Source organism: Ochotona curzoniae, unplaced genomic scaffold, assembly GCF_017591425.1.
Source record: "Ochotona curzoniae isolate NIBS_2020 unplaced genomic scaffold, NIBS_Ocur_1.0 contig_1014, whole genome shotgun sequence".
Classification (NCBI taxonomy): domain Eukaryota; kingdom Metazoa; phylum Chordata; class Mammalia; order Lagomorpha; family Ochotonidae; genus Ochotona; species Ochotona curzoniae.
The window spans coordinates 36808531-36828425 of record NW_024464920.1 but is presented as its reverse complement, the minus strand read 5'-3'; the positions used below and the strand labels follow the sequence as shown (position 1 = coordinate 36828425).

At 43.9% G+C, this 19895-nt stretch overlaps 1 protein-coding gene across 5 annotated transcripts; it reads right to left on the bottom strand.

Moving 5' to 3' along the window:
* Positions 1 to 2046: 2046 nt before the first annotated feature.
* PTGES3 (prostaglandin E synthase 3) lies at positions 2047 to 18304 on the bottom strand. Of its 5 annotated transcripts, XM_040983419.1 has the most exons (8): positions 17951 to 18304; positions 8508 to 8621; positions 8321 to 8390; positions 7481 to 7579; positions 6529 to 6618; positions 4307 to 4369; positions 3283 to 3307; positions 2047 to 3202 (listed from the first exon to the last, which is right to left on the bottom strand). In XM_040983419.1, coding segments are annotated over exons 1-8 (483 nt in total). In that variant the 5' UTR covers positions 17953 to 18304; the 3' UTR covers positions 2047 to 3182. The 5 variants fall into 5 exon arrangements, with proteins under 5 accessions (XP_040839353.1, XP_040839370.1, XP_040839362.1 ...); XM_040983436.1 differs by lacking the exon at positions 6529 to 6618 and having other exon boundaries at positions 17951 to 18265; XM_040983428.1 differs by lacking the exon at positions 4307 to 4369 and having other exon boundaries at positions 17951 to 18260.
* Between the last annotated feature and the right edge of the window lie 1591 nt (positions 18305 to 19895).

Sequence of the window (19895 nt, the reverse complement as noted above, 5' to 3'; positions counted from 1 at the left end):
GACGGTCTACTTCTTTGATAAAGCCTTCCAGTGTGCGCTCATTAATCTTTAAGTTGCGCGCCTTCAAAACTGCCTGTAAAGGCTTAATCAAGGAAGTCTGCGCACCCATGTCTCAGGGTTAAATTCCTCAAGCCCAGTAACGCCTCCCTCTCAGAGCTCCTTACCTATTTATGGCCGCGGTTCTGACTTCTCCCCGTATGGCACGGGGGGCCTTCCTCTAGGTCCCGAAATTTCCCGGGTTTCGGCACCAGTTGTCACGCCCACGCTCCTATCGACCCGCAATAAGAGGCAGACGCGAGTGAAGTCTTCCGCGGTAGTCTTTATTGTGCACACCAAGATGATGAAGAGGAAGGCCCCGACCCACCTTTTGCTCTCACTATTATAGAAGGCAGCTCCGCCCTACCGGCTGTTCATAGGCCAGCCTTCTGATGATGTATTGATCATGCCTCTGGAGAGACTTGCGGATAGGGCAAGGGCTTAGTCCACGCGCCGATCACGGGCCTGCCCATGCGCTGTATTACTGCGCTTGCGCAGGCGTCTGCGCAATTCAGCCAGAGGTGCGTGACTAACGTCACCACTGCTGACGTGCTCTCTTCCACCAGGCGCCATCTTAAGGCCTCGCTGGACTTGAGCCAAAGGCAGGTCAAGTACAGGTCAAGTACAAGGCTCACAGCGGCTCACCACAGAGGCACATTACCAGGAGTGAGATCCCAGGAACAGCAGCAGGCCCATCTTGAGCTGGTACCAGTACGGGATATGCTGGTATTGGCTTAACCTATTACCAGGACACCACTGGCCCCCTAGTTGGCCATCCTGAGAAAAACAAGACTTCTTTGAACAAAATACCTGGAAATTCTGGACCAGTATAAGAATGTTACCCACTCTTTGTAAAACATTTACTTAAAAAACATGTAGAAAAAGGACAGCAAACTTTCCTTGGCTTACTCCCAAAACCAGAGTTGGTCTGGTCGAAAGCCAGAGGCTCCATTCAGGTTTTTATCACCCGTGCGGGTGGCATGGACCCAAGCCCTTGGGCCATTTTCTACTGCCTTCACAGGTCCATTAGCAGGTTGCTGGATGCCACAACACTGACCCAATAAACCAACCTTCAGCAAAAACCGAATCACATTCATGGAATCCAAGGTTTTAGAATATTTCTACATTGTCTTTGATATGGTTTTGACAGGCCAGAGCACAACAGTTGAATGTCAGTTTTTACCCTCAGGATCCCTGAAAATGAACTGTCTCCTTGTGGCAGCATAGGGCAAAAAAAAAAAAAAGGGAAAAAAAGGTTGCAAGGATGAGTTAATGGTGGTTATGGTGTATCATGTTAAGCTGCTCCATGGCAAGTTCACACCTCATACTGGCTTCAATCCTAGGTTCCCTCTTCAATTCTAGCTTGCTAATGTTTTTCATTCTGAGATCTAACCGTCCAAGCATTATGTTCCTTTGAACCATGCACAAGCTATGATGAAGTTCCTGGCTACGGCCTGGTTCAACTTCAGCTACTGCAGAACAAGCCAACAGATCGACAATCATCTTCTGCAACTGTATTTTAAACTGACAAAATCTCCTCCCCTCCCCAGGTCACAGAACTTCTCAGCTAGTTCTGCAAGCAGGGAAGAATCAGCTTTTGCATCTTAGCAGTTTAACTCTGCCTGTGAGAATCAAAACAAAAAACAAAACAAAAACTTTGCTTGTGGTACTAGATCTGCATTTATCTGTTATACAAAATACTGTGCCACACGCCTATGGCAGAGCAGCTAATGTGCCCGCCATGGCTACTTGGCTTCCGACCCACCTACTTGATAAAACACACCCTGGCAAAGGCATCAGATGGTGGCTCAGATACTTCAGTCTAGCCACCCACCTGGCAGGCAGCCCAAACTGAGTTCCCAATTCCTGGCTTTCCCTTTGCTGTTTCCAAGCATTTGGGGTTCTTTCTCTCAAAATTAAAGACTGCACATGCTAAGCAATTCTGGTCCATGATAAATAGAGCAGCTATGAGGGAACAAAAATTATCAAAATGTAAAAGCTCAGAGTTGGTGGAGGACAACACATTCAGTTTTATTTCAATCAAATCACAACAACTTTCTTTTTCCACTGCTGCAAAGTGCATCTACAATCTTCTATTACAGATCCACTTTAAACAGGTTTCCTGTGACATTACAGCAAGCCTCTTTTTTCAGAGGAATAGTCCCAAATTCTCCCTCAAAAATAAAAATTCCATTCCAGTAAATGGTAAATACATGAGATTACAGTAAGCCAGACACTTAAAAGGACAGCCAAGTCTTCCAACAGTTTATTAGAAAGAATGTAGACATTTAAAAAAATCCCCACTGTCATGAACAAAAATCGAGGTTTTCAGCCATGGTGTAAGCTGAATTAAAAAAAAAAAAAAAAAAAAAAAGAAATAAAAAATTTCCTAATAGTGTATTAACATTTTTCTCACTCATTTGCCATACTGACAGTGCAAATACAAATCTCGTCTAAATGTACAGACTCTCAAGCAACAATGTACAGCGTTCTTCGTCCTCCGTGCTAAGAGATGTAAAAGCTTAAGGGCCAAACAATACCAAATGTATAGGCTTCAAAACCATCTAAGTTAGGGCATTCACTAATTTTAGCTAAGATACATCTGGAACACTGACAAGTGATCACTTACATACAATAATGTAAAGTAAATTTTTTAAAAAATATACTTTAGTGGAACATTCCTGAAGGATACACCAGAGGAACAGCTGATTATCAACTTAAGGTATCAGCCAATTTGTATCAACTACTTTTAGTCCCTCTTCTAAACCTAAAATGTACTTATCCTTCCCGAAATAGAGCTCTTCCTTATCATGTCAGTATCTATGTTACGAAGTAAAGGAGACTTAGGTGAAATGTTTGCATTTATCACAACTGTGGTATCGATTATCTAGGCCCTCAACAGCTTCATGGAAGTCTGGGAAATGTTCATGCATAAGGTTATTGCCTTAGCCTTAAATTGCCCCATACAATGGTATTTATCAACCCTTAGTGAAGCCTTTAAAAAAAAACAAATAGGTTGAAAAATGGGTTAAAGGAGGCAAATACAGCATCTGCCTTTATGACTATCAACTCAGGAATTCTCTCAAATACGAAATTTTTCAGAGAAATCATTTTCTTTGTCAAAATTCAGGCGATGACAATATATCTTACTCCAGATCTGGCATTTCTAAAAGAAAAAAAAAATAATATTAAGTACCACAGAATAACCACCAATTTTAAAGTCTTAAAGTCTTAAAAGATACTTACTTTCATCATCACTGTCTTGTGAGTCCTAAAATACAAACAAAAAAAATTACAAAGCTTATCAAATCCTTGCACAGCTGAAACATTTTAAATTAAAAAAAAAGGCAAAGTACATGCTACAACATGCAAAGAATTAAGGCAACTGATTTACACACTAATGGACAATGAACTATAATCATAGTTCCTTCTGAAATAATCAATCTCCAATGGCATTTAATAATTTTCTGGAAATGTTGATAAAGTAATCTTATAAGCCTCTTATACCCTAAGAATTCTAACTTCTCACAAATTCTGCTATAAAACCTATTTAACTTATAGATTAATCTTTAGATTAGCTGAAGCCAGAGCTGTGGTATAGCATGTAAAACCATTGCCTGCAATGGTGACATCCCATTTGGGACTCAAGTCTTGGCTACTTCATTTCCAATGTAGCTTGCTGCTAATGTGCTGGGAAAAGCAGCAGAACACAGTCTAACTCTTTGGGCCTCTGTCACCTACATGGGAGACCCAGAAGAGGTTCCTAGCTTTGGCTGGGAAGTGAGCCAGCAGATGGAAGGTCTGTGTGTCTCTCTATTTCAAACTAAACAAGTCTAAAAGACAAAATAGTCCCTGAACATGAGTAAGATATACTATGATACCTCAGGGCCAGTACTGTGGTTGCGGGTTTGAGTTCCACAGACTTCATTTTCAATCTTGCTCTCTGCTACTGGCCTGGAAAAGCAGCAGAGATGACCCAAGTATTTGGGCCTCAGCACTTGAAAGCTCTGGGTTTTAGCCAGACCCAATTCTGGCTGCTGCAGCTAATGGGAGGGTAAACTAGAGGATGGAAGATCTCTCTCTCCCTGCCCACTCTGTAATTCTGCCTTTCATAAAGAAGAGAGTGATGGGTGGCACACTATAAGAACTGCTTTTCATTACTTTTATTTTTAAGCAAAAATCACAAATAGGTGGCAAAAGCAAGACAACCTTAAAATTAACCTGTCATTACAGTCTTATTATTAAAGTAAAAAAAAAAAAATAGACTTACATCATCTGCTCCATCTACTTCTGGTAAATCTACATCCTCATCACCACCCATGTTGTTCATCATCTATTTGAAGCGTAAAAATTTTAAAGATGTTAAAATCAAGCCCTACTTAGTAGGCTGCATGCTCCAGAATAACCATATATCTGTCCTAGATTTCCATAAATGATAAAGTAACTTAATAACCTGTTTCTACAAAAAGTAGTTACACAAAATCCTGCTAACTTGTAGAGAGGACCCGAGTTTTTCTACAAAAGGTAAAATCATTATAGTTCACTCAGCAAAATGACCATGCTTTATAGGAAAACTTCTGAAAAGCAGTTACTTTAGTGGGAAATAAAGCAAAAGCTATCTATCTGCAGTTTGTAAAGCCCCATGTTATTTTTTGTATTAATCTGTAACTGGATACATTGTGAAGAGCCACAGACTTTACATGACAAATTCCCCATGCTCAGTTAAGAAAAAAATATATATATTACAGCTAATAAGTTTGAGGACATACAAGTAACCAAAGATTGAACTATTATTATCAAATGTAGAGACTTATTTTCCACTAAAAAAAAAAGTCCTTGTAAATACAAGGAGTAAACATATGCCTACCTAGCTTCTAGCATTAGAAGGGGCCTTAGAAAGATACTTAACCACATATAGAACGGAGTGTTTAGAATTTAATAAAATGGAATAATTGGACAGGCATTTGACTGGTAGACCCAGAAGCAGCCATCTCAGCCAGTAAAGATGTGAACCAACAGATGAATATCTCTGTCTCACAAATGAATAAAAATTAGAAGGAAAGGAATAAAGAAAAGACAGAAGGAACACAAAAGAGAAAAGAAGCCAATCATAGCAACAAAAACACCGCAAGAGGGTTGGCATTGCGGTTTAGCAAGTTAATTGAGCTGTCAACATCCTACATTGAATGGTGCTAGTTCTAATCTCTGCTACTCTGCTTCTGTTCCAGCCTGGGAAGGCAGCAAAAAGACAACTCAAGGATTTAATCCTTGCTACCAAGATGGGAGATCCAGATGACAGTTTTCAGCTCCTGGCCAAGCCTTGGCCTTTCCAGCCATCTGTAGAATGAGCCAGCAAATCAAAATTCTCTCTGCTGCTTTGCCTTTGAAACCAATCAATTATTCCATCAAAGCTGCAAAATTAATTTTTCTAACAATCAAAAATTAAAATGACAGCTGCCATAAAATAAAGATGCTATGAGTTGCTATTCCAACAGACATAAAGTTCCAGCCATATACAAAACAAGTAAGCTCTAGACATCTGTCCATAGTTGAAGACACTACATCACATGCTCAAAATTAAGTGCATCTCATTATAAACATTCTCAATTTTTGAAAATTATGGGCAACTTCTATTAAGTTTTTTTGGGTAGGAAAAATTATCACAATCTGCAAAGCAGAGGTAAGAACTGAATGGTAATAGATAAAAATGTATTCAGAGATATTTTGAAGGTCAAACAAAACAAAAAAATGGTGGCATAGTCAATACAGGTAAAGAACACTAAAGATGAAGAGTGAAGGATCTTTCATGTTCGTTAAAGGTATAACTGAGATGGTAAGTAAGCAGCTGCACACAGGAAGGTTTCACACACAGTTATATACAAACAGCTTGTTTTAATGCTAAAAGTCTATTTAACTAAAAATTCCAAATTGTCAATGACAAATGGATTTCTTAAGTACACACTCAACTTACAATGTAATACTCTTCTGCAAAGTTTTTATCCTAATACAAATAAGGTTTAGTCTGCCTACAAAGATATATCATTTTTCCCTTGGTCATACAGCATGCATCTGAGTGCCACCTTAGAAAACACACACATCTCCCTTTCTTTTTGGCCAACTAAAAAATGTCCACATACTTCTCAGGGTCTACACCTCCTAATGACTGTTGAAAGGCTTTTTAACTTGTATTTTATGGATCCAAAATGTAAAACAACTACTGTAACCATCTCTGCAACTCCTAATTTATTCCAATGCTGAAGAAAAACATGATTTGGATAAGAGGACTGTATAGCTATCATTCGCTTTGATACATCAACTTAGTATATTTCTTAAATCATAAAAGCTATGCTTCAAAATCGTCAGTTAAGAATTTATATGGTGCTATGAAAATGGCTTTAAAAACAAAATGATGCACATTTTGAATATCATCAGATGCTTAAAATTAGCAGACACTGCAGGTAAAGTGGGAAGAACCTATTTAAAGAAACCTACCTCAGAGAAACGATCAAAATTAGACATGTCTTCATCTGAATCATCTTCCCAGTCTTTCCAATTATTGAAATCCACACTTAGCCAATTAAGCTATGGATCAACAAAAACATCACCAAGTCATGATTAGGTCAATCTGTATACTTAAAATCAATTATTTGGGGCCTGTGTATACATAGTGGATAAACCCACCATCTGTGACACCAGCATCCACTAATGGAATGGTGGCAATTCATGTCACAGCTGCTCCACTTTCAATCCAGCTCCCTGTTAATGGCCTGAGAAAAGCAATGGAAGATGCCCTGATATTTGGGCCCCTACCACCCACATGGGAGACTCAGATAAAGTCCCTGGCTCCATCAGTGGATGGAAGATAAATCTAGCTTTTGCATCAAATAAATAAGTAAATATTGTGGTTGTCCTTGTGGCACAGCAGGTGACGTTGCTGCCTGTGGCGTTAGCATCCTATGTGGGTGCCAATTTGAGTCCTGGCCATGTTACTTTCAGTCCAGCTCCCTCCTGGTGCATCTTGGAAAGAGGATGGCCCCAGTGCTTGGATGCCTGCACCCACATGGAAATCAGAGGTTTCAGGTTTCAGATTGGTACAGCTCCAGCTGCTGCAACCATTAGAGAGTTAAGCAACAGACATACTGCTCTCTCTGAACTACTCTCAGATAACTGGAGAATTCTCTTCCAGTGGCAGCAAAGCTATGTTCCCAGGTGACACCCAAGAAATTTAAAAAGCTTCCATGTAAAGTCTGTTTTTTGAAACAGAAACATTCTGTCTCAAATAATGACTGACATTCTGACCAGAATGACTGTTAAAACTAAAAATCTCAACATATTAGAGAAAACACAACACATGAGGTTTTTTTTACTTAGCTATGAAATAAAGACTTTTACTACCTAAACAGTAAAAGTACTAAACTTTGAAAAGAAAGGAAAGGAGACCCACCTTTGCCCTTTCTTTTGTTAACCGTGGCCATGACTGACCAGACTCGCCTTTCCGTAAACAACATAAAATGGATCTGTCCGTCCTTTTGTGCTTGGAGTCCTAGGAACAAGAACAGGACCACAGCATTTCTCCTACTGTCAGCAAGGCCACCTCTCCTCTTCCCTACATTTTCTCTAAACTTTTAAACACACCCTTGACTGGCCAATCTCAAAAATTAAGACAAACAATAGTCCAAAAAACATATTCTTTTCTAAGTTTAACCTGGTCATCCTCCCCACCACACACACATTAATTCTTAGAATAATCTTTAGCATTAGTGTTCTATGCCCAAATATCGACAAACCAAAACAAACAAAAACAAACCACTAAAATGAATAGAAAAAAAATTTGAATTTTGATTCAAGGGAAAACACTGCAAAATAGAAATGATCTTAATTAGAATCCTAGCTGCTAAGAAAAACATGGTTAGTGTTCATGGATAAGAATACTTGAAGCATGCTCACCCCTTCATAATTCAATTATCATTAAAAGGAGGCTTGCATCATGGCACATTGTGTTGGGTTGGCTGCACCCACAAGGGAGCACTGACTGGTTTAAATCCTGGCTGCTCTATGTCAATTTCAGCTCGCTGTTAATGGACCTGGGAAACCAGCATCAGATGGCCCAAATATCAGAGTCTCTGCTATCCACACAGAAGACCAGGACAGGCCCAGCCACGGTCATTTTGACCACTTGTAGAGCAAATGAACATCTGGAATATAATCACTCTCTCTCACATTTTTTCACACAAATAAAAAATACATATTTTAAAACCAGGATTAAGGCATAAAAACTACTTACATTTGGATCAATACAATGGAAAAGATCAATTTCATTTAAATGCTTAAAATTATCACTTCCTCCAAGACAACTGCAGGGGGTAAAAAAAAAAAAAAGTTGTAAAACTTCCATGAAAACTAAAATAAATAAGCCAAACTTCGTTGTCTCAAGTAACATTTTCATCCAATGATGTTAAATGGTACTCTACCTGAATGTAAGTTTGGATTTTTCAAAATTTACATTAACATCTTTACTGTCTTCAACACAAAACTCAATGAAGACGTAGTCCCTTCGATCATACCACTTTGCAGAAGCGGGCTGCCTAAAAGATAAAATTAAATGAAGCCAAATTCAGAGTTCCTTACTAAACAGTGACATAACCTCCAAAGGTCAGCACACCAAAAACATTTTCCTGTAACAGCATTGATTATTTTAAAATAGTTTATTAATCTTAAACAAAAACCGCACTCTACCCTAATATTACAATCCAGGGTAAGACATGGATATAACAAAGATTAGTTTCAGAATGACACCCATTTCCTACCAGACTGAAAACACCAAATACCTTATAAAATGACCACTAAATAGCCTTGTCTGAAATTATTTGCCTCTACAGTCCTGCTCCTAAAACTATACTTCATAGAATAAATCAAGAGGAGCCAGTGCGATGACCCAGTTAGTTAACGCTCCACCTGTAAGCACTGGTATCCTGAACAGGTACTGGTTTGTATCCTGGCTGCCCTGCTTCCCATCCAGCTCCCTGCTTGTGGCCAGGGAAAGCAGTCGAGGATGGCACAAAGCCTTGGGACCCTTCACCTGCATGGGAGATCCAGAAGCAACTCCTGGCACCTAACTCAGACCAGCTCAGCTCCAGCCCTTGCAATCAATTGGAGAATGGACCAGCAAATGCAAGATCTTTCTATTTCTCCTCTCTGAAAATCTGCCTTTCCAATAAAAATAAATTAAGCAAACAAAAACAACAGTGTATCAAGAAAATTATTGGGCCCGGCGCGGTGGCGCAGTGGTTAAGGTCCCCACCTTGCACCCCCGGGATCCCATATGGGCGCCGGTTCTGATCCCAGCGGCCCCGCTTCCTTTCCAGCTCCCTGCCTGTGGCCTGGGAAAGCAGTCGAGGACGGCCCAAATCCTTGGGACCCTGCACCCGCGTGGGAGACCCGGAAGAGGCTCCTGGCTTTGGATCGGCATAGCATCGGCCGTTGCGGCTCACTTGGGGAGTGACTTATTGGACGGAAGATCTTCCTCTGTCTCTCCTCTCTGTATATCCGCCTTTCCAATAAAAAAATAATAAAAATAAATCTTTAAAAAAAAATTTCAGGGCTGGTGTAGTGTCAGTTCATGAGCTGGTTGTTCAACTTCTGGTGCTCTGCTTGTGCCCTGGGAGAGCAGAGGTTGGTCGGTCCCAGGTCCCAGGGACCCCTCACTCACATTGGAAACACAGTTCCTAGTTCCCAGCTTCCGATAAGCTCAGCTCAAGCCACTAGGGAATGGATAGAAGGACTCACTGCTACTGTTCAGTGTAAGACATCTAAGAGGTAGAAAACAAAGCATGTTTCCCTTCTAGTTGAAAATTTCGTAGTAGCACTTGAATATACAGAAACTAATTTTCTGAAATTTCCCAAATTGTCCACAACCACCAGAACTAGGAAACTCTTAAAAATGTTAATTTTAATTTTATTTTTTATTGGAAAGGCAGATCAACAAAGAGACAGTAAGATTGTCCATACACTGGTTCACTCCCCCAATGTCCACAATGGTCAGAGGTGAGCCAATCCAAAGCCAGGATCCAGGAACTTCCTCTATATCTCCTATGTGAGTTCAGGGTTTTAAGGCTTTAGGCTGTCCTACTGCTTTCCCAGGCCACAAGCAGTGAGCTGGATGGGAAGTTGAACAGCTGAACATGAGCCAGCACTCACATGGGATCCTGATGCATGCAAGAAGAGGATTTAGTAGCCACTGAGCTATTGCGCTGGGCCTGAGGATTGGGCAATCTTGACCCCCACATGGATGGCATTGGCCTATATAATTCATTGCCAGGATGCATCAGCAATAAACAGAATTAAAAGATAAGCCTGGGGTCATCGTGGTAGCACAGCACACTAATCCACCGTGCAGTACTGTCATCCCATGTGCCCCAGGCTGTTCCACTTCCAATCCGGTTTTCTGCTGTGGCCTGGGACTCTGCACCCACATGGGAGAACTGAGTTTCCTGGTTCCTAGCTTTGGATTGGCTGACTTCCAGCCAATGTGACCAGCAGGTGAAGATCTTTCTCTACTCTGTAAATCTATCTTTCCAATAAAATGTACAAATTCAAAAATAAAAAATCAATTTGCGTCATTCATTTACAGAAGTTAACTGTAGCCAGCAGCATAGCACAGCAGGAAAAGTCACAACCTGCAACTGTGACATAGCATACTGGCACTGGTTAGTGTCCTGGCTGCTCTACTTCCCAAGACTTATATGATGCTCTTGGCTCTAACCTGTTGTGGCCATCTGGGGAGTGAACCAGCAGATGGAAGATCTGTTTCTAACTTGTTAATCTTTTCAGACACAGCAGACTAAACGTCTGCTTGTAATGCTGGCATCCCATTTGGGCACCCAAAGCAGCTCCAGGTTCCTGCCTTTTAACCTGGCCCATCCCTGGCCACTGCTGCCTTATGGCTCTGCCCCTCCTCCTCTCCAACTCTGCTTTTCAAATAAACTTCAATTAGTGGAAGGTATTCTATGAACCAAAAGTGCATTCTGTATTTCAAATGGTTATTGTAGGGTCCAATCCAATAGCCTAGTGGCTCAATTCTTGCCTTGCATGTGCCAGGATCCCAAACAAGCCCTGGTTCATGTTCTGGCTGCTCCACGTCTCATCCAGCTCCCTGCTAATGCACCTGGGAAAGCAGAGGAGGGCCCAAACAAAGCCCTGGGACCCTGCACGCACATGCGAGACCCAGAAGTAGATCCCTGGCTTCTGAATGGCTCAGCTCCAGCCACTGCAGCCACCTGGGGAGTGAACCAGTGGATGGAAGATCTGTCCCTCAAACAAACAAACAAAAACCTTGGGCATAATCACTGGCCCTGTGGTGACCAGGCTAATCCTCCACCTATGTTGCCAGCATCATATATGAGCTTCTCCTAAAAAAAAATCAAGAGCGGGGAAGTACATTACTGGTCATAATTTGCCTTTCTTGATGTACAGATTATTTATCACTATCACTAAGCATCTTTAAGTTGTTAGTACTTCAAAAGCTCAACTTATTGTCATTACTTTGACATATAAATATGGAAAATACCATCTCACATTCTTTATTCTGTAGTAGTGGCACTTTCTTGTGAGCTTATTCTTGGTAGAGTATGATGCCTAATGTTGAAAATAACAGGAGTCAGAAGACTACCTTTTTACTGGAGCTTAATAACAGTAATTATCTCCTAGGGTTAGGAATAAACTAAGCAGGTTTTTAATAATATACCCCCAAAAGTATCCTTAAATATATCATGTTGGACAATGAAATTCATTAAAGCGAAGGAAGAAAAGGTCAGTAAGCAATAAAGGATGATACCAAATTCAGAACTACTATCTTTTATTTATTACCTGGATGAGAGTGAGAGTAACAGAGGCGGCAAAGATGTTCTGTCATTCATTCACTGCACTCCTCAAATGGCTGCAACAGCCACCTCTGGCTGAGCCAGGCCTAGGAGGCAGGAATCTAAACAGATGTCCTGTGTGGGTGGCAGAGGCTCAAACACTATGGCCACCTCTTTCTGCTTTCTAGAAGGCACATTACCAGGAAACTAGTCAGGGGCAGGAGCGCCAGGACTTCAATCTGAGCTCCTGTTTTTGACCTGGCTCAGCACTGCTGGTATGGCCATTTGGAGAGTGAACCAGATCCATTTTGCTGCTTATAAACATCTGAAATAATCAGTAACAGAGAAATATTGTTCATTCTAATCCTAAATTAAAACTTTCTAAACAGCCACTCAATAAGTATACCAGTTGTGTGGTTCCCAAAATCACGTACACCAAGGTAAGTAAGATGGAGGAAACTTACAGGATTTGCTTATTTTTAAATGAGGGGAATTCACTAATTCACAGCAAACACACCAAAAAGCCATTACCCCAGTTTCAGTTCAACAACCCTCTCCAGTTACCTTTCACGGTCTCAAATACCCTCACCTTACCATAACCCATGAGGTAACAGAAACAAGACAATTGCATATAACCTGACTTCAAAGATGAGCTAGTTTGTATGGAGCCCAAAAGTTATGGTTACATAGTTATTTTCCAATTTATATGTATTAGCTAACTAGGAGAAAATAATTTAGACTCAAATAGCTGCAACTGACAATTATTCCTTGTGGTTTACCGAAGACAGTTAAAACACTTCTAAGTCACCAAGTCCCATGAAAGAATCTCTCTGAATTTCTGTTACAGGACATAAACGTGAAAGCTATTCAAACTAATACCCTTCCTACCTCAGCACTTTTGTGCACTCTTCCTTTTTACGCCCCCAAAGCGGACAGAAACTTTTTTTCAGAGGCCAATGCTGTAGGACTAACACCCCACACCAGAGCACCGATTTCAATTCTACCTGCTCTGTTCCTGCTAACAACGTGCCTGGGAAAGCAGAGAAAGATGGTCCAAGTACATGGGTCCCTGACACCCGTGTGGGAGACCCTGATAGAATTCCAGGCTACTGACTTCAGTCCTGATCATTGTGACACTTTGGTGGGTGAACCAGTAGATGGAAAAGCTGTCTCTACCTTTCTCTGCTACTCTTTCAAAGATATAGATGTTAAACATTTTCTTCACAAAAAAAACAACTGTCAATCTGCTTTGCCTCCATGACACACAAATTTTAGACCCACAGGCATCTATGATCATATATAAAGTATTGCACAAGGATGAGCATCATCGCATAATGGGGTAAAATAGCCACCTGCAATACAAGCATCTCCTACAGATGCTGGTTCAAGTCCCACGTGTTCCAATTCTGAATCGGTCACTACTAAGGCACCTGGGTAAAGAAGCAGAAGATGGTCCAAGCACACGTGGCAACTTCAAAGAAACTCCTGGCTTTGGCCTGGCCCAGATGTGGTCATTACAGCCTCCTGCAGAGTGAACTAGCAGAAGGAAGGGCTCTTCCTCTCTCTGGGTAACTCACTTTCAAAGAAATAAAGTACAGCACAGGCTGGAACAGAAGTAGTGTAAAGTATACATAATAAACCCAAGCCACAGACATGATTGTTTACCCAGGAAAAGGTCCACCTTCAAAGTTATTTTCCCCTTTTTATATGGCACAAAGTCTCTGGAGCTTACATTTAGAAAGCCCACACTCCAACTCTTGCCTAAGGCACCCAAGCAGCCCAAGAGACCTGGATGTAGTTCCTGGCTCCTGGCTTCCACCCAGCCCATAGCTGACTGTGGCGGTCGTGGGGGGAATGAGCCAATGGAGATAAGATTTCTTTTTTTTTCCCTTTCAAATAAACACATTAAAAAAAAAAAGTCAGGTTTCCAATTCCATGTTGGATTTTCATTTTTGGTATTAATTAGTGCTTTGTGAATTAATATTTTAAGGATTGATTCTGTGGCACAACATGCGAAGCATATGACATCCCATATGCCACTGGTGGTGAGCACCAATTGCTCCACTTCAGATTCACTCTACTAATGCGCCTGAGAAAAAGCAGGACAGCCTCACTGTTTGGGCTCCTGAACCCACATGGGAGACCTGAAAGAAGCTTCTGGCTCCTCTGGCTCAGCACTAGTCATTGTGGCCATTTGGGGAGTAAACTAGACTCTGGAAGGCCTTTCTGACTTTGCCTTTCAAATAAACAAATTTTTTAAAATTCTTATTTTATTTTGATAATCTTTACATAGTTGGTTAAGGTACAAAGGGTCAAGAGCTACAGTAAAGTGAGTAAAACTATTATTTCCACTTTTTTTTCCTGTATCTAGGGTAAGGAGGGGCAAGAAAAAGGGAGAAGCCCCACCCAGCCTCCCACCCATTCCAGGGTCCCCAATGTGGGGCATATTCTAAGGGCACAACTGAAATGGTTTTGATAGTTCAACAGTTCTGAACTGCTGCCAATCTCACCATTCCAAGCATGATGAAATCTCTGAAGAATCTGTTTTGCCTCCAGATTGGAGCCTAATATTAAAAACTTAAAATACCTGTAGACCCAAATATGCTGTTGGAAATGGCAGCAACACAAGCATTCTTTATTGATAAAGTATGGCTACCTGTAAAAATCAACTAACTATGGCACAGAAAACATACCAACAGGGCCTGGCACAACGGCTCAGAGGCTAAATCCTCGCCTTGCATATGCCAGTATCCTACATGAGGGCTGGTTCTAATTCCAGCTGATCTACCTCCCATCCAGCTCCCTGTTTGTGGCCTGAGAAAGCAGTCAAGGACAGCACAAAGCCTTGGGACCCTGCATTCACACGGGAGACCCAGAAGAAGCTCCTGCTTTTGGGCTGGCTCAGCCCTGGCTGTTGCTGCCACTTCGGGAGTGAACCAGCAAACAGAAGATTTTTCTGTCTCTTCTTTATCGTGTAAATCTGCCTTTTTGGAAAAAAAAAAGTAACAATAGCACATTAAGCTGTGTTAGTTAATATACTACGTGGGAGGCGGGCATACTGCTCAAGGCAGGGTAAATATTGACTAACACCTTCATAAAAAACCAGAAGTTCATGTGCATGAAGGTAGCAGCCTCAATTTGAAAGTCACTGTCAATTACACAGTAAATTTAAGAAGTTTAATACAACTACATTTTCCATAGCAATAATACAGCAGATGCAGGAAGAATTAGGTGACTCTAATCAACGGATACAATCATCACTAACCACATCAAGATCCCCCAAATCATATGGCTTCTAAAGGTATTAAACAGAAAACACAAACAGTAGAATCCTAATTTAGCGAAAGTGGCTTGCACTCAGAGTCATCTGTCATTCCCAGTTTCTACTGTATTCTAGTTAAAGTCTAACTGAGCACAAGGAGAAAAAGAAGAAAATCCAGTTGCCAGGTTACGGCAGTTAGGAAATCAACACTGCACAAAGGCCATCACCAGCTACTCAGTTTTCTAACTTAACAGAAATTAACCATACACAGCACGCTCCCCAGGAAAAGTCTCTCTAAAGGCTAAAGACAGCTCTTTTTATTTCTAGGATTCTATCCCTCAGACCTATAGGACAAACTAGCAAGATAAGATTTTTACCAAGATAGTCGTACGCAATCAAATACAAGACATGAAGCATTAAAAATGAACTTCAATTACCTCAAAATAAAGCATTTTACCTTAACAATGTCCAAAAACATTAACTCATTTAAAAGAAAACCACAAAGTGGCAGCACCATAGAAGGCTAGATTGAGGTCGGCTAAGGTCCTTGCCTTGAACGTGCCAGGATCCCACATGGGCACCAGTTCTAATTCCGGCAGCTCCACTTCCCATCCAGCTCCCTGCTTGTGGCCTGGGAAAGCAGTGGAGGACTGCCCAATGTCTTGGGACTCTGCACCTGCGTGGGAGACCTGGAGGCAGATCCTGGCTCCTGATCGGCCATTGCGGTCACCTGGGGAGTGAATCATTGAACAGAAGATCTTCCTCTCTCTCTCTCTCCTCCTCTGTGTATATCTGACTTTGTAATAAAAATAATCTTAAGGAAAAAAAAAAAAAAGGTTAGATTGGTGTAAGTTTTTCAGAGGAAGGAAGCCTTCAAAAGCCCCAATCTTCTCCAAGGAAGGTGTGGAAAAATAAAATTCCTTATAATGATCACCAACAATAACACGTGCTGTTGTCAGCTCAGTCCTGTGAGGATGGGATGAAGCACCAGGGTGTCTCCAACTCATACTGACACTGTTCACCTCATCAATTAAAGCCATTAGTTCGCCAAGATCCCCTGAAGAACTTACTAAAGGGAACATGCCATATTCAAAGGTTTTAAAACTTACCTCTTTCTTCAACACTCTCCTTTTGAAGGTAGTGCTCTTGTGGTCACATGGAGACTGGCTTTTTTTTTTCAGCCTATTGATTGCTATACTTTCCAAAGTTTTAAAGCTAAGAGAATACTTCAAGAAAATGCTGAAGTAGAATTTTGGTACAAAAACGTTTGCAAAGCACAGAAAATAACATATACCATCCATTGACTACCAGATTTCTCTGCACCAAAACAGCTGTGCCTTTTAATCCCAAATTCCTACTAACTTTAAGTTCCCACATGTCTACAAAACTTCATCCAGTTCTCTATTTTGAAATCTCCCGAGAGTTACCAATTCAAGCTATTAGATATTTTTCCTCTGTCCCTACCTTATTTACAAGCTGGTAATATTTTATCGGACAATTTACTTTCCTCCTTACAGATCCTTTAAATTTTATGTAACTTGAACACCATCTTTGCCATGTTACCCAAATTTCAAAGGACTTTAACAGGCACCATTTTACGTAATTTGGACCTTTTTGATGGGCAAAGGAAAACCTCCGAAATGGGAATACCCGCCCCCGCAGTAAGACAAGCTCTTCCACTGGCCCTGGTATTTGAGCCTACACACTTACCTTTCCCAAACTCTTCCAAGTGCACTATTTCCTAGGGGGAATTAAAATTGTTTCCCCAGAACTGTTCTTCATGCCTGAAACTTTCAGGGGAAATCAGCACCCAGAAAACCCCAAAGCCCGCCTGTTGCCACATTACAAACAGGTAAGGTTTTTTATGGGAAGAATGGAACGCCTAGAACTGGCCAAGCATTCTCACGAAGGTCACCAAGGTGTGACTTCACCAAGGTAAAAAAAGAGGAACCTTACAGAGAGAGAAACCTGCAGCTGGTTCATCCACCTCTTCCAACCTCGCACTGATCAGCCAAGATCACCCCAAGTTTCACGTGGGAACACGGAAGAATGTGCACAAGCTCTCGGTCGCCTGGACACGTGCTCAACGGTCACTCCTCCCGGCTGCCAGGGAAGGGGCTGAGGGTGGGCAACCTGCCTCCAGTGCCCAGAGACCGGAAGGAGGGAGTGGGAGAGGAGGGCCGCAAAGACCCACCCCGCAGAACCCCACGCCGATCCAGCCAGAAGAGGAAGTTGTGGCGGCGGCATGGCCTCCCCCCAGGTGCCCAGCAATTCCATCAGGAACAGCCCCGGGCCGCCTTGGTGGCACCTCCCCCCTCCCAACTCACACACACAGGTGTACCTGGGCCCAGGAGGGCATCCCACGGGCGACTGGGCTACCGGCTCCGGCCAGCCCACGAGGGTCCACGCCTCCAGGGCGCCCGCATGGCCGAACGCTCGCCCCGAGCCCGGGGCCTGGAGCTAAGTTACAGAGAGGGACCGAGCACCATGGACCGCCTAAGGAAGCTGAGGCGAAGTGGGGCGTGCAGGCGCGGGGAGACCAAGGGAGGGTTTAAAAGGTGGGGGAAGCGAACATCTGGAGGAAAAGATGTCCTCTCCCCTACATCCCCCCCCCCCACCGCCAACGGTAACCGGAACCACCATCCCAGGTCTCCCCTTCCCTGCCTGGGAAACAGTGCCCCCATGGAGGAGAGAAAGGCGAACGGGGCTCCAAAACAGGGGCCGCCACCCCTGGGCGACCTCGGCCGGCCTCCCTCCCCGGGGCGACCTTCCCCCGGCGGGGTGTCGCACTCACATTGTGAACGGGGCAAGGGGACGGGCGAGCCGGTGGGCGGGCCTCACTGGCGGCGGCGGCGGCGGCAGCAGCAACCGTGGAGTCGACTCCTCTCCGGCGGCGGCGACTCCGGCGTTTTCTCCCTGGTCGCGGCCTCTTCTCGTTCCCCTCAGGCGACGGCGGCGGCGGGCTCGACCTGGGTGCCCAGAATGCACCGCGCGCAGAGAGCGGCTCCTCCAGTCGAGGAGAGAAGAGGAAAGTGTAGGAAAAGGGGCGCGAGGACGGAGGAGGAACGTGCGTGCGTGCGAGGGGTGGTGAGGCCGGGCGGCGGCTGGTGACGCAGCAAAATGCCCGGGCCCTACCTCCGCGCGTGCGCACTCGCTGTTTTCAGGCTCCTGCGCGGCTTTCTAGAGATCTCTACGGAAAAGGCGGGGCTTGCCAGCTCCTTCGCGATCCTTCCCCGCGCCGCCCCGCCCTTCGCTAGCGCCCCCTCCCCCGGCCCGACTCCTTCCCGCCCATACAGCCGCGCTCGGGGCTCGCGTGAAGAAAACCGTTGGCCGCTCAACCGCCCGGCCACGCGCCTCGGACGAATCCCCTGCGGAACGGCGGCGTTGGCCGTGGGAGGAAGGCGGGAGGGACGCGGGGTCGTGGGCCCTGTGAAGGGGGACGTTGGGTACTCTTTGAGGGGGTAAACAAGCTCTCTGAGGAAAACATGCCGCTGCTTGGAAACCCGGGAAAGGCCAGTCGGGGAGGGCGGGGGAGCACGAAACCCAAGGCCTCAGGCCGGGGCCCGCGGAAATGCGAGGTCGGTGTCCCAGAAAACCACTGTTACCTTAGGACACAGGCTCTTGCCGCTGCTTTGAGACACTGGTGCCCGGGGCAGCGCAGGAAGGACTGCCTTGGTTTCTGGAAATGAGACCAGGACACAAATGTGCACATAGCAGTTGAGGGAAGAGGCCCCCAAATCGTGGTTTGTTTTTGTTTGTTTTGTTTTTTAATGAATTAAGGGTCTTTAAAGAAATAGTTTTTAAAGGTTTTTGTTCAATATTTTCATTGGAAAGGCAGATATGCAGAGAGAAGGTGGTACAGAGAAAAAGACTTGCAGGTTCACTCCCCAAGCGGCCATATCGGCCTGAGCTGAGCTGATCCAAAGGAAGCCAGGAGCTTCTTCCGGGTCTCCCACACGTGTGCAAGTTCCCAAGGGCTGTCGGTGACTGCTTTCCCAGGACCCGTGCAGGGAGCTGGATGGGAAGTGGAGCAGCTGGAATTATCTGTGTGGGATCCCGGTGCTTGTAAGGTGAGGACTTTAGCCACTAGGCTATTGCACTGGACCCCAGAAACTTTATTATAAAGGCAGATGTACAGAGAGAAGAGACAAATCTTCCATCTGCTGGTTTACTCCCCAGGTGGCCACAACAGCCAGTACTGAGCTGATCCAAAGCCAGGAGCTGCTTCTGGGTCTTCCCACATGGGTGCAGGGTCCCAAGGCTTTGGGCCATCCTCTACTGCTTTGCCAGGTCACCAGCAGGGAGCTGGAAGGGAAGTTGAGCATTCAAAACACAAACCATTGTGTTGAATACATGCACTTGCAAGGGAAGGATTAGACAATTGAGCCATCTGGCCAGGCTGGAAGAGGTTTAAGGAATGTGGGCAATCAGCTGATACATGGTGGGTGTGGCTCAGAGCATCCTTCCCCTTGGCCTGAGGCACAGCTCCCAGGCCTCCAACAGGGCTAGAAAGTCAAGGGGCATACACATGAAACCTGACCACAAGGTCAAGGGAGATAGACATGCCATATAGCCAATTATAGTGTCTTGGGGGAAGCGAAGAGGTCTGTGGGAACATGCCCTCCTGCCCTCCCTGAGGACACCAACTTCCTCACCCTCAGTCACCTGGGGCCTGGTGGCAGGCCTAAACCCCGAGAAAGGAGAGTTAGCATAAGGCGCTTGGAGAGAAAAAGGATTTT

Coding starts and splice junctions, on each gene's coding strand:
- PTGES3 (XM_040983419.1), bottom strand. Junction 6,619..7,480: donor TAACAAAAGAAAGGGCAAAG/GTGGGTCTCCTT, acceptor GTTGATCCATAG/CTTAATTGGCTAAGTGTGGA. Junction 4,370..6,528: donor ATTTTGATCGTTTCTCTGAG/GTAGGTTTCTTT, acceptor CGCTTCAAATAG/ATGATGAACAACATGGGTGG.